Source organism: Notolabrus celidotus, chromosome 6, assembly GCF_009762535.1.
Source record: "Notolabrus celidotus isolate fNotCel1 chromosome 6, fNotCel1.pri, whole genome shotgun sequence".
Lineage (NCBI taxonomy): Eukaryota > Metazoa > Chordata > Actinopteri > Labriformes > Labridae > Notolabrus > Notolabrus celidotus.
In genome coordinates, this window is record NC_048277.1 from 36440734 (window position 1) to 36453277 (window position 12544).

The following is a 12544-nucleotide window of genomic DNA, read 5'->3' on the forward strand; positions in this document are numbered from 1 at the left end:
AATGATCTTTATGTCCTGATGGTAATCAATACATAATGTGTTCTTAAAAAAGAGTGAAGAAAAGCTGCTATCTACAGCCGGAGTAAACCTGGGAAAACACCAACCAATCAGCCTTTTTTGGGTGCCAAAATTTTAAACCATTCAAATCCCGTCCTGCCGTTCTGCCCGCCTCCTGCGCGTACATTTCCCCGGCATGTACTCTGAGTCTCCGTCTCCTGCCTCTGCTTCCCCTGACTCTACTGACTGCCCCTCTCGCTGGACCTCGGGCCTGTCCCCTCTGACCCGATGAGGGGCTTTGCTCAGGACTGTAGTCCGGATCAGAGTCTAAAAAGCTCTCACCACGGGGGCTCTGACAAGCAGAAGAATTAATGACGTTCAGTAAGTCCTACAGAAATGTAGATGTACTGTAGCATCCGTCCGGACTCTGTAGGGATGACGAGCCGATTCGTGAACACGTTGATCTTTAATAACCGGTCACTGTCGGCCGTTACCACGCCAACCAACAAAACAACAATCAATGTTTGAATGAATGAAGAACTTCTCCTCTTGTCTCTCCTCTCTCCCGCTCACACACTCTACACCTCTCCTGATGCCTTCACTGACCGTCAACACTGTAGGAATTAAGAACATCTACACTGAACAGGTTTAACAAACAGTAGAGCTGTTACAGTGTTATATATGTGTTATAACTTTTCTCCTGATATCGTGTCACCAGGACAACTGGATAATGCTAGAATGACAGTTGTAAGTGCTAACAGCCGCCATGTTTGTTTGTGTTTTTAACTTTCACTATGAGAATGTTTTGGTGAGGACCGGTTTTGAATCAGTCACCATCATATGGTCGAGAATCAGCGGCGCTCGTGCATGTGAGCGGGGGGACGTCGTTTTGGAGGAGCTTTGAGGGGAGGGGGGGAGGGGTTAGACGGAGTCATGAGGAAATGCTACATTCAAATTCATGCTGGTTTTCCGAGACTACCAACCCCAGCTTTAACCGAACAGGAGGTTCATTTGCAGAAACTCGTGTAACACAGACTTCATGTTTTTACACGTCTGAACAAACTAAATGATGACAACGTTTCTTAATATACAGCAGGGTGGAGCGCTGGTTTGGCTTTGTGGTTAAGTTGCGGTCACGCCCCTTTTTAACCTCTCTATTAACCGAGTCTGATTCCATCTTACTTTATTTATTATCTAGTTCAAATTAAAGTCAATATTTGAAGTATATACTGTCTTATTTCAAATCATTATAGACTAATACATCATTTAAGTTAATGTTATTTTTTAGTAATTTATTTTTAAAATTTGGAGATTATTTCATTCATTTGAACTTTTTTAAGTTCAATTTATTTTTTATTATGATTATTAGTATTTTATATATCATGTTCTATCATGTATCATGGATTGTGGAGTGGATTTGGGGTCTTTCTTATTTTTTTGTATTTTTAATTTATTCTATTTTAATTGTTTTTATGTTCAGCCCTTCGTGTTAGAATGTCATCGTATGAGAAGTGTTAACACAAAGTCTGATTGATGTACCGAGGCTGTAGTCACGTGCCACTCCCCGCTCTCTCTCCCTTTGAGGCATAAAAACCTCAAAATAGAACTTTAAAATAAATACTGCAGGGAACTCCACGCTCTCACCGTCTTTTTGGGGGACTCCTCTGAAACCTCCGCTGGGTGTCGGCAGGACCAGAGCCTCCGGTTTGGATTTGGTTTTCAGCCCGCCCTGCAGCCACGCAGAGGCATTAGTGGGGATGGACTTCTCCAGAACCCTCCTGGTGGGCGTCATCTGAATGGGCGTGGCCTCAGCTCTCTTCAGCGGCGTACACTTTGCCGTTATGCTGCGGTCCACCTCCGACGGCCTCCTCGCCTGGACGGACAGCGAGCGGCGGGCAGCGTTGGTTGGCGCTGGTACCGCGGTGCCGTACACGCTGGAGCGGGTCGGTCTGTGATTGGCTGGTTTGCCGACACTGCTGGGGGCGGGGCCAGTGGAGGTGCTGAGGCTTCGGTTCAAGGAGGAGTTCAGTTTACCTGAGGAGAGACAACGCCATCAAGATGATGAGAGACACTGACTGCAGGGACAGATTTGTCCACAGGGGGCGCCAAAATCAACACAAACTAAGTCCGTGTTCCTCACAGGAGCTTTAAGTCCTGCTTCTGACGAGGCAAACAGCCAATCAGAGTTCAGGATGTTAGGGTGACACCTCAGGCGGCCAATCAGACCTCAAGAGATTAAACCTTCACTGCGTTTGATGATCTGGTACCTTTAGCAGGAGACAGAGACAGGCTGGAGTTGAAGCTGGACACAGAGGAAGAGGACGAGGACGTGTTCTTCTGGTCTGTCACTCGTCTCTTCTGGAGAGGAGGAACTTTCACCGCCGACAGGTTCCTCACAAAACTCTGATTGAGGAACATTTAGGTTTAGAATAAGAACATTATCAATGAGCTGAAACTACTTTCATACATGTGAGAAGGTGATTACTTTGCTGCTGGGCGGAGCCATCGAGCGTTTCCCCAGCAGGCTGGAGTTCATGGAGGAGTCGCTGATGTCGGACGCCACGCTGGCTGAATCAGAGAGCAGATCCTCGCACGACTCCGCCCTGCTGGAGGGACGAGAAGACGGACTCTGCCTCCAGCTCCCGACCACCTGAAGCAGCAAAAACAAAACCTCAACATGTATTCAATCATGTACTGACAGATCCCCATGAGACTCCTGTAGAGGGTCAGAGACAGAACCACCTACAGGTCCACGTACCGGCTTCTTATCTCCGACTTTACCGGGCGGCTGCAGTCTGGTCTTGTTAGCGGACGCGGTTGGACCAGCCGGTCTGCTCGGCAGCACGACACCCAGAGCCGCCTTCCCTCGCAGCCCCGTCTTGGGCTGAGCCTTCACAGCAGCCACGGGGCTGGAGGTGCTGAGTCTGGTGCTGAGCCGGGTGCTGAGTCTGGTGCTGAGTCTGGTGCTGGCAGTGACGCGGGTGGATGATGATGTTTTGGCGGTGGCGGTGTGGTTTGATGAAGCTGTGGTGGCGGGGCGCATGGATGAAGCTGCGTTGACACTGCTTCCTCTCAGCAGGCGGCGCTGCACAGCAGGCGGCAGCTCCTTCAGAGGACTGTCCTGGACTAAGAAGGTCTGCCGTTTGATGGGGCTGAGCGCCCTGCTGCTCTGAACGAACACGCCCAGTTTGGCCTCGGCGTCCTGGAGGAACTCCTCCGTGCCGTGCGAGGCCTCAGTGGGCTCTTCTTCCTCGCTGTGCGGCCGGCTCTGCAGCTGGTCTGCCAGTTTGTGGGCTTCCTGACACACGGCCTCCAGCTGGTCTCCGGTCAGCGGACTCCAGCTCCCCCGCGCTCCACCGCCACCCTCGAGTCGGGACGCCACGTTAACGGAGATGCACTTCTCCTTATGGCCGAGGGGACCCAGAAACACTTCATCTTCGTCTTCATCACCTTTAGAGCTGCAGAGCAGGAAGAGACAGCGGTGAGGTTAGAGTGGAGGGGGACTCTGATGTCAGAGCTCAAACTCAAGAGGGACACAACCATCGACCAGGAAGACCCAGATATCAGCTGAGGGTGACATCAGCAGAAACTCACCGTACTGATAAACTTTGCACTGATTACAGATAAATATGTCTGTGTCTAATCACTGAAGCAAGTGAGCCTCATGTCTGACCTCAACAACAGCTCCACCCAGAACACTCGACCTCAGACGCCCCCCATTCATTCTGGTGTTGTCCTGGTCTGTCTGCTTATTGGAGCTCAATCTTCCAAACACTGTCTGATGTTTTTAATCAGTTAGTCCAACCTGATCCTCTGATCACTATCTTTGGGACTGCTTCCAACACTCTCCTTCACAAACTGGATGTCATTCACCACTCACCACTGTCACCTGTACTCTCAGCTGAACTGGCCTTCACTCCTCTCTCGCAGACAAACACACTGGTTTCTATTCATTTACAAATCTCCCCCTTGGTAAAACCCCGTTATATCTACAGTCACTAATCAAACTTCACAGCACAAACCGGAGCCTGCGCTCAAGTAGCCTCATCAAACTCATCACACCCAAAGCCCGGACCTCCTTTGGTCGCACCTCCTTCCAGTTTTCCGCTGCAAATGCCTGGAATCACCTGCAACAATCCCTAAAGCTGACCTCTCTCATTCCACTCGCCCCTTTCAAAAACTTAATACACCCCATAACTCAACATCACTGCACTTGCTTTTAAATTACTTTTAAGTTGTTCACTGCTGTCATATTTTTGTATTGTAGTGTTCTGTCTCTAAGTCTCTCTGTTTTTGGTTTTGTCTTATATTTATTGTCATGCCACCTGTGTTGCCTTCTCGCCCAGGTCATTATTGCAAATGAGAATTGGTTCTCAATTAACTCACCTGGTTAAATAAAGGTTAAAAAAAAAAGGGATAGTCTGAGATAAAAACAAGAACTTTGTAACTTTGTCCGCTCTGAGGCTGATCAGATCCTGCTCCAGGGGAAGTCCTCTCGCTCCCTGAGCTGGACTCATTGGCTGAGAGATGTGATGCAACACCTCAGGTTTGAAAAACTGAGATTCACCTCCAATTAATTTTCAGGAAACATGGGAACCTTCTATGGACTACATTGAAGACTCATACCCATATAAAACTCAGAACCTGCTGCCACCATTATAGCCCATCACTTAAAGGTGACATATCATGCAAAATGGACTTTTTAATGGTTCTCTACCTGAAATATGTGTCCCTGTCTACAAACCCCCCGAGAATGAAAAAGAATCCATTCTGCCCCTGTTCTGATTTCTCCACCTTTCTGTAAATGTGTGTGAAACCAGCCGTTTCAGACTTCAGTGTTTTTGTTACGTAACAACAATATCCGGTCTGTCACGGAGTCAGAGCTCGGAGCTTGTTCAGCCCATAGACTGTATAAAATACAACTCAACCCCTCCTCCGTTTTTCATTCCCTGCACAAATGTGTGCTAACAAGGAGCTTAGGAGGGAGGCATGCTAGTTGTAGGCTGTCTTAATAAACACAAAGGTCGGTTTGACTCCCCACGTCTGCAGATTTGAAGATCTAGTGGATGATTTTTATTTATCATGGATAAGTGCTAGCGCTAATTAGCATAGCCACATAGCTACATGTTCGTAGCTGTGTACCAAGACACATGTCGACATACTGATAAATAAAACAACAAGAAACACTAAATCTGTGACCAATCCTTCAGAAAGGTCCTGCTACAGGCGCCTCTCCATTGGGATCAGATTCTGGATCAGATTCAGAGGGTTGAAGTAACGTGATCTCTGAGCAGCCGTGTATATTCAGCCAACATGTAAACATTAGATCAACGTGCTGGAGAGCCGAGGCACATCCACTTCCTGAGGGGGCGTGGTCAGAGAGAAAACAGAGTGTTCTGAGGAGGACTGAAGAAGAGGGCTTTTCAGGCAGACCAAAATCTGATTTCAATGTGTTTTTTTGAGCATAAACTTTAAAGACATGTTTTGGGGACCTCTTAGACCAATATATGTTGATGAAAAAAGCGTGATATGTCACCTTTAAAGTGAAGTTTTGATTTACTAACTTCTTTATTGTTGGGTTGTGTTTCTGTTTACTTTCTCACAACTGCCACTGCTGTGTAGTTTGTTTGTTAGTTGTCTGTAAAGTCAGTAATGTTTGGATGTCCTGAATGCTTTTTCAGAAGAATATTATCAATAAAAATATATATCTCAGCAAACTGAACTCTGAACTGAAAGCACACCACTTAACATAACACAGCATCAATGTGCAATACCGTATGTGCAATATAGACTCTTTACTCTTTTTAACTGCATGTGTTGGCGATGAATGTGTGGTAAACAAGTGGTGTGAGTTTTTATTAATTACCTATTTCTATGTACACTACCAGTCAGTAGTTTGGAAACACCTTCTCATTCAAGGGTTTGTATTTATTTTAATTATTGTAAACACTGTAGATTAATACTGAAGACGTCAAAACTATGAGAGAACATATATGGAGTTATTTAATTTTTTAAAAAGTGTTAAACAAAGCAGAATATATTTTATATTTTAGATTCTGTAAAGTAGCCCCCTTTTTCCTTCATGAAAGCTTTGCACACTCTTGGTATTCTCTCAGTCCGCTTCATGAAGTGGTCTCCTGGAATGGTTTCTCTCAGTCTGCTTCATGAAGTGGTCTCCTGGAATGGTTTCTAATGAACATGAGCCTTGTCAAGAGTTCATTTGTAGAATGACTTGCCTTCTTAATGTGTTTGAGAACCATCAGTTGTGTTGTTCAGAGGTAGGGTTAGTACACAATGGATAGCTCTATTTGACTGCTGGGTCTTGGGTGCACCTTTTAAAGTATCTCCTCTCCCCTCACAGGATTCAGGAATACTCTGTCTTTATGTTACTCTTTGCTTTTGTAGGTGATAAAGAGACATGAATATAAATTTCAGTCTGTTTCATAACCAACTAAAAACTCCTCACAGACTCTTTAATGATGTGATATGAGTCAAACAACACAGAGAGATTAGATCAGTTGTGATTTTAAGGTAGAAGCAGAAGTTATAAGAGCTTTTAAGAGCTGACATACCTGGCTGGTGACAGAGACACATCGAAGTCAAACTTCTCATCAGGCAGAAAGAACATATCTGTTCAGAGACAGGGTTCAAGAATCAGTCAATGTGTTCATGGTTGAGTTTAATGCTGAATCCGGATCAGAGTTCACCTACCTCTGTTGGCTCGACAGTCCATCCTGCTGTTCGTTATTTACTGTGGGACTCAGACTGATCCGGATCAGATCTGCAGAGACACATTCAGCTGTGGCATCACAATACAATAAACTTAATTAACACAAACACTAAAATAAAGATGAAAGAGTGAATCCAAATATAACACATAGCAGAAAAACACCATGCTAACTTTAATGTTAGCTTGTAGCTAGCTTCTACTCGACTGTTAACTGATTTAAAGTCAGATTTTAAAGTTCTGTTTTTGTCCACGAAGCAGCTCCAGAAGTTAAAGATGGAACTGTTCAAAAATACAAACCTTAAAATCCTCTGAAAACTCACAATCCTTATTTTCCTCTCCGCATTCAAACAGGGACAGCACAACACAACCAGCCAACAATTCAAATCTGCTGCGCTGCGGGTCACGTGGCTCACACGCGCTCAGCCATTGGTTAGAACAGGATGACGCAAGCACGGATGGAGTTCTGGGGATTGTAGTCCTTTGAGTTAAAAGTGGTTTATGAGTTGATGGCTGTTAATCGGACTACAAATCGATCAAATACAATAAATAAGCATAAAGTGACACACTTAAAAAAAATGTAATATTTTTTTATTTAGTTTTGATTAGTTAGTAGAGTATTACAATTAATTTGAAGTTCCAAATAATTAAAAATCAATGCTTTTTTAGGGAAACGAGAAAAAGAGGGTAGTCTAATATTTTTCTACCTTTTATGATACCTTCATAATATGTTTAGAACTTAACATTTATTATTTTAGAAGGCAAAATGTGTCAAATATTATTTTTATAATAGTTAATGGATACTGTTTAAATAGTCTAACATAAATTGTTGAAATAGAATCAGCTAATCGATGAAAATTAAATTTTTTGCTCCCCAGGCAGAAGTTTAAAGAATTTATTCAAATGTTAAAAAAAAACATAATATAAAAATGTCAAACATCTTCCATCTTAAAGGCAATATAAATAAAGAAACCTAGAAATGCGGATGTTGGAGGTGAATGGATAATGTTAAACACTGGTCACTGTTTCTCCACCAGGGGGCACTGTCTCTGTCCACCAGCAGGGACAAACCAAACCGACAGGTGTGCAAACAGGAAGAGGATTAATCTCTTTAAAGGAAGGAAGTCATTTCACAGGTGCTTCTTCCTGAATCAGAAGTATACCGGCCAGTTAAAGGAGTATTACTCTTATTTCTGGAACAATGACTGCATTTAGTTTGAAAGGTCTCAACACAATACAGTGTCTTATTAAATGTTAAATATTTCATTTTTCACCTGGTTTTATGAGAATGTTTTTATTTAACTAATAAAACCTGTTAACATGAATTATTATAATATATATATATATTTATATTTTTTAATTGTCTAAAATTATCATTTTTTAACTTTTTAACATTTAATTCTGACATCATGACACCTTATTGTGCTGCTAATATTATAACTTTTTAATGCAGGTCAGAAAAATGCAAATATTTAAAGTGACAGACACATTTATTATCATTCTACTGTTAAGACCCGGGCAGAGAAACTCTCTCTCTGACGTTCATCTTTAATAAACTTGATTCTGTGGATCATTTGTTGTTCGTCTGAACGTGAATCCTTCGTGTCACCATCATCTTTGTGATTTGTTGGGCGTATAGAAATAGAACTAAATCTTCAGTTTTAAAGAGAGAGTGTCTTCAGTTAGCCGTCTGTGGTCCTGTGTGATGAAGGAGATGGAGCTGGAGCGTGAAGGACGGATGATGTGTTAAATTAATCTAATGTATCAGGAGAGAGGCGGAGCTCATCAGGAGGGAAGCTTCCAGAGTGTTTTACCTGTTTGACCCTCGAGAGGTGAAGATGCCGTCACAAACATCCTGCTCTGGGCGTTGTTTTTAAATCTTTAATAACCTTTGGTTTAACATCTTTTGAAACGACAAAGTCTAAAACATTTTTTTTTACAAAAGTACTAGAATGAAATCCAACATACAGATTTACTTTCCTACAGTCGGTCTACAAAGAAATAATAAAGCTGACTGACTCTAAACACCTCAGTGACAGATTCTAACAGTTCCACTCTGACACAAAGCTAACCTGAACTCGTCAGATCAACGTTCTGCGAGCTTCGTCTACGTCTGAACATCAACAGGAATATTTACAGATCTGTAACTGACAAAAGATCGATCACCGCACAAACACTCTTCTCCTAAACAATGACTGCAGAGTCCATGTCTATTAAAGTAGAGAAAGAATCATCAGCCTGTGTGAACACGCCGTCACTCCGGGCACGACCCCAAACACTCCTGGGAACGGCTTCCTGAAAACCAGCAGGTGAACTCCTGACAAGAACCGATTGGACGAGTCTGTTTAAATTCTTTGTATTTCATTGGCTCTCAGGACAAACAGTACGAACAGACCACTGTCACAGGGAGTGCTCAGGTCCAGGGGGGGGGGGGGCGGGGCTTCACAGCGAGGTCTCCAGGCTGTGCAGGGGGCTCCCCGGACAAGGCGGCAGAGTGGCTGAGTTGCCCGGTAGCAGACCTGGTCTGGAGGCGTCCTTGTGAACGATGCGGTCCATGGCGTTGTTGTTCTGGTTGGGCAGGGCCGCCGGCAGCGTGGAAAGCCCCGTCAGCGGCGGCGGGATGACGATGGAGTTCCGTTTGGTGGGAGGCTCGTCCTCGCCGTCGGCCTCATCGATCATGGGTATCTGAGACTCCGAATCATCGATGCGGAACTCGGGGTGGGACATGAAGTTGTGGATGGAGCTGCGGGACTCGGGCGTCTCCAGACCTTCGTAAGGAGAAACGCTGTCTCTGAAGGCGTTCACCACACGGATCTGAGAGAGAGGAACACAGAGGGTCAGGCTGGGACGGAGGGAGCGAGCAGTTACAGGAAACTTCTCCTCTTTTTCTACTCGCTTCTTTTTCTCTGATTCTGAATCAACGGAGCTGGAGAAAGTTTCTTTCTGGATGAACTCCTGAAGCTTTCTGCACAGGGATCTGCTGCTGGATCTCTTACAGTATTCAACATTTATAACTCATTGAATTAACAGCATGTCTATCGAACAAAGGTCAAACAAAGGTCAACCAAAGGTCAACCAAAGGTCAAACAAAGGTCAACCAAAGGTCAGCCTCTCGAGCCAACAATGAAGCCAAACTCAGCTTCAAAAAGTCAGTTCAGAGCGGTTCAGCTCGGCCTTTGAGGAGACCATGCTCACACAGATAAAGACTAGAGGTTTAAGGATTCATCTACTACATCGATGTATCCATTTATATTCCTATGATCCGACTACATTGATCTGTGCTCGGCAAGTTGGCCTTCCGGACGACATATATCGATCTAATATCGTTTTAAAAGGTAATAAATCGATTGTATCCATACTAGGAAATAAGAGATTGGATTTAAGCTCGGCAGACTTTATCTGGATGTGTTTTTTTTTTTTTGCACTTTTAATGATAAAGACGTTAAACGTTACTCAATTCAGGCTGCCTGTCTGTGACGTCATCGCCACGCGCCAGCAGACAACAAAACATATCATGGCGGACGACAGAGGAGAAGCCGGTGAGCGAGAAATCATCAAGCCACCATCACGGTCCAGCGTGTGGAAACACTTTGGCTTTTGCAAAGACGGAGATGTTCTAAATAAGTCGATCGCTGTTTGTAGGATATGTAAAGGTCAAGTAAAGTTACCACGGCAACACAACATATCCATAATTAATTCCTACCTGATTCCTTTACAAGAAACAACAGGAATCTAGGACTGTCCAGTATCAAGGGATTTGTTTCACAGTCACTCTGGTTGAATTTTTGGCTAAAAAGTCACTGAATCGTTTCAGATCGGATCGTTCTAAATGAATCAATATCGTCCTTTAATCGTATCGGCAACCACGAATCACGATACGAATCGAATCGTTGTTAAAAAGAATCGTTACACCCCTAATAAAACCAGAGCGGACCTGAGTCTGGATGCGGTTGAGGCCGCGGCACCAGAGCACGTGGCTCCTCCTCATCTCCATCTCAGCGTGATCGATCTCATCCATGTCCCTCATCTCCTCCAGCTCGTCCTCAGGGATCTCCTCCTGCTGCGTGCCGTGACCTGCCGTCTTCAGGAACTTGAGCCAGCGTGTGGGGATGCTGGACACCAGCTGAGAGGGAGACCGACACAAACATTAGAGCCTATCTAGTTCATCCAATGTGTTACTGAAATGTTCTTTTTCTACCAGTCAGGGTCCGGGAGGCAGACACCCTCTCGACTTTTAAGAGTAGGCTTCAAACTTTCCTTTTTGATAACGCTCAAAGTTAGAGCTGGATCAGGCTTGGACCAGCTCTTAGTTATGCTGCTATAGGCTTAGACTGACACACTGGGATCCTGTCTTTCCCTCTCTCTCCTCTCTCTGCCTGTCTCTTACTTTAACTCTTCCTGTCCCATTAAAGTTACTAACCATAGACCTTTCTGGAGTCCCTGAGCTCCCTTGTCTCGTAGGTTCCTCCTGCTGTGGACATTCCAGACTCCAGCGGCAACAGCTTCTACTACTCATCTCATCACTATCACCACTCCCTCTCTCTCTTATTCTCCTCTATCCGTCTTTCCAACCCCAACTCGGTCTCAGCAGATGTGTGTCTAACATGAGTCTGGTCCTGCTGGAGGTTTCTGCCTGTTAAAGGAAGTTTTTCCTCTGTGCTGTAACTAGCTAAATACTGCGAGGTGCAATGCTCATGGTGGATTAAGGTGGGGTCAGACTGAGTCTTACCCTGCCTTGGTGTTGGGTCTCTGTTCATAATTTGACATAGAGTGGTCTAGACCTGCTCTGTTTGTAAAAGCGTCTTGAGATAATGTTTCTAAATCTTCTATCTACTACAAGGTGTCTCACCTGTCCCCACAGGAGGCTGCCCATGCCCAGGAAGATACACCACAGCCACTGTGTCAGGTTCAGGGTCACGCAGCTGAATGGTTTACCTCCAAACTGCACGATGACGAACTGAAGGAGACAGAGAGAGCTTACATGCCGTGTTTGATCAGGTCACACAGAGCGTCTGAACATGATGACAGACTGATTACCTGGACAACCAAGGTTCCCAGGACGATGGAGCAGAAGATGGGGTTGTTAAAGACTCCCTCGAAGACGTTTCTCTCGCCGTGGATCTTGCGGGCGTTGAGCTCATTGAAGATCTGCATCAGGACGAACGTGTTGAACACGATGGTGTAGTGCTCGGAGGGAGGCGCGTGAAGGGGGGCGTTCCTGCCACTGTCTATGTCAAATATCTTCTCACCTGTGAGCAGGATCGTGAAAGACATATTAGTCTGTGTGGAGATCAACATGATCTCAATGATTCTACATCAATGTTTCATTTATAAATAATGGAGGGATCAGGGTTTGTTACTACACAGCTAAAGGAGCTGTGGTGCGTTCACTGACCTGCAAAGACCAGGGTGAAGATGACGGTCATCTGGTAGATGGCGTGTCCGAGGATGTTCTTCATCATGGTGCGGGAGATAAGCGGCTTGTTGCGGCCGTACGGGTTCCTCAACAGCAGCGCCTCGGTCGGAGGTTCTGTGGCCAGAGCCAACGATGCAAACGTGTCCATGATGAGGTTGACCCACAACATCTGCACGGCTTTCAGAGGAGAGTCCTGGAAACACACACACACACACACAGCAGCTGTGTTACTCTGGAGTTTACACCGGTCGAACAGGACTCGTCTCCGTGGAATCTGTGGATCCGATCTTTTATTGAACAGACATGTGACCTTTTCTTCTCCTCAGCATGTTGCAGAGTTTCAGACGTTTCCATATGAAACTCAAACACAGGTCTCACTGAGGTTTTTCTGTTTATCGTGATGT

At 44.9% G+C, this 12544-nt stretch overlaps 2 protein-coding genes across 11 annotated transcripts in view; both read right to left on the reverse strand.

The window, feature by feature from the left end:
* The window catches only part of gtse1 (G-2 and S-phase expressed 1), an 11408-nt gene extending 4253 nt beyond the window's left edge, over nt 1-7155 (reverse strand). For 2 of the 3 annotated variants that reach the window (XM_034685480.1, XM_034685477.1), the window contains exons 1-7: nt 7025-7155; nt 6709-6778; nt 6570-6627; nt 2756-3455; nt 2483-2647; nt 2265-2400; nt 1642-2031 (exon numbers count right to left, since the gene is read on the reverse strand). In XM_034685480.1, coding sequence (XP_034541371.1) covers nt 1642-2031; nt 2265-2400; nt 2483-2647; nt 2756-3455; nt 6570-6627; nt 6709-6730 — 1471 coding nt within the window. In that variant the 5' untranslated portion in view covers nt 6731-6778; nt 7025-7155. The remainder of the gene's footprint in view (nt 1-1641; nt 2032-2264; nt 2401-2482; nt 2648-2755; nt 3456-6569; nt 6628-6708; nt 6779-7024) is intronic. The other variant, XM_034685479.1, reaches the window with a different exon arrangement.
* Nucleotides 7156-8591: 1436 nt separating this feature from the next.
* LOC117814401 (plasma membrane calcium-transporting ATPase 1-like) overlaps nt 8592-12544 on the reverse strand; it is a 32285-nt gene continuing 28332 nt past the window's right edge. For 5 of the 8 annotated variants that reach the window (XM_034685703.1, XM_034685705.1, XM_034685706.1 and 2 more), the window contains 5 exons: nt 12120-12333; nt 11762-11973; nt 11574-11681; nt 10659-10847; nt 8654-9538 (listed from right to left, as the gene is read on the reverse strand). In XM_034685703.1, the coding sequence (XP_034541594.1) occupies nt 9167-9538; nt 10659-10847; nt 11574-11681; nt 11762-11973; nt 12120-12333 (1095 nt within the window). In that variant the 3' untranslated portion in view covers nt 8654-9166. Of the gene's footprint in view, nt 9539-10658; nt 10848-11573; nt 11682-11761; nt 11974-12119; nt 12334-12544 lie in introns of all 8 variants that reach the window. The other 3 variants (XM_034685700.1, XM_034685708.1, XM_034685707.1) reach the window with 1 other exon arrangement.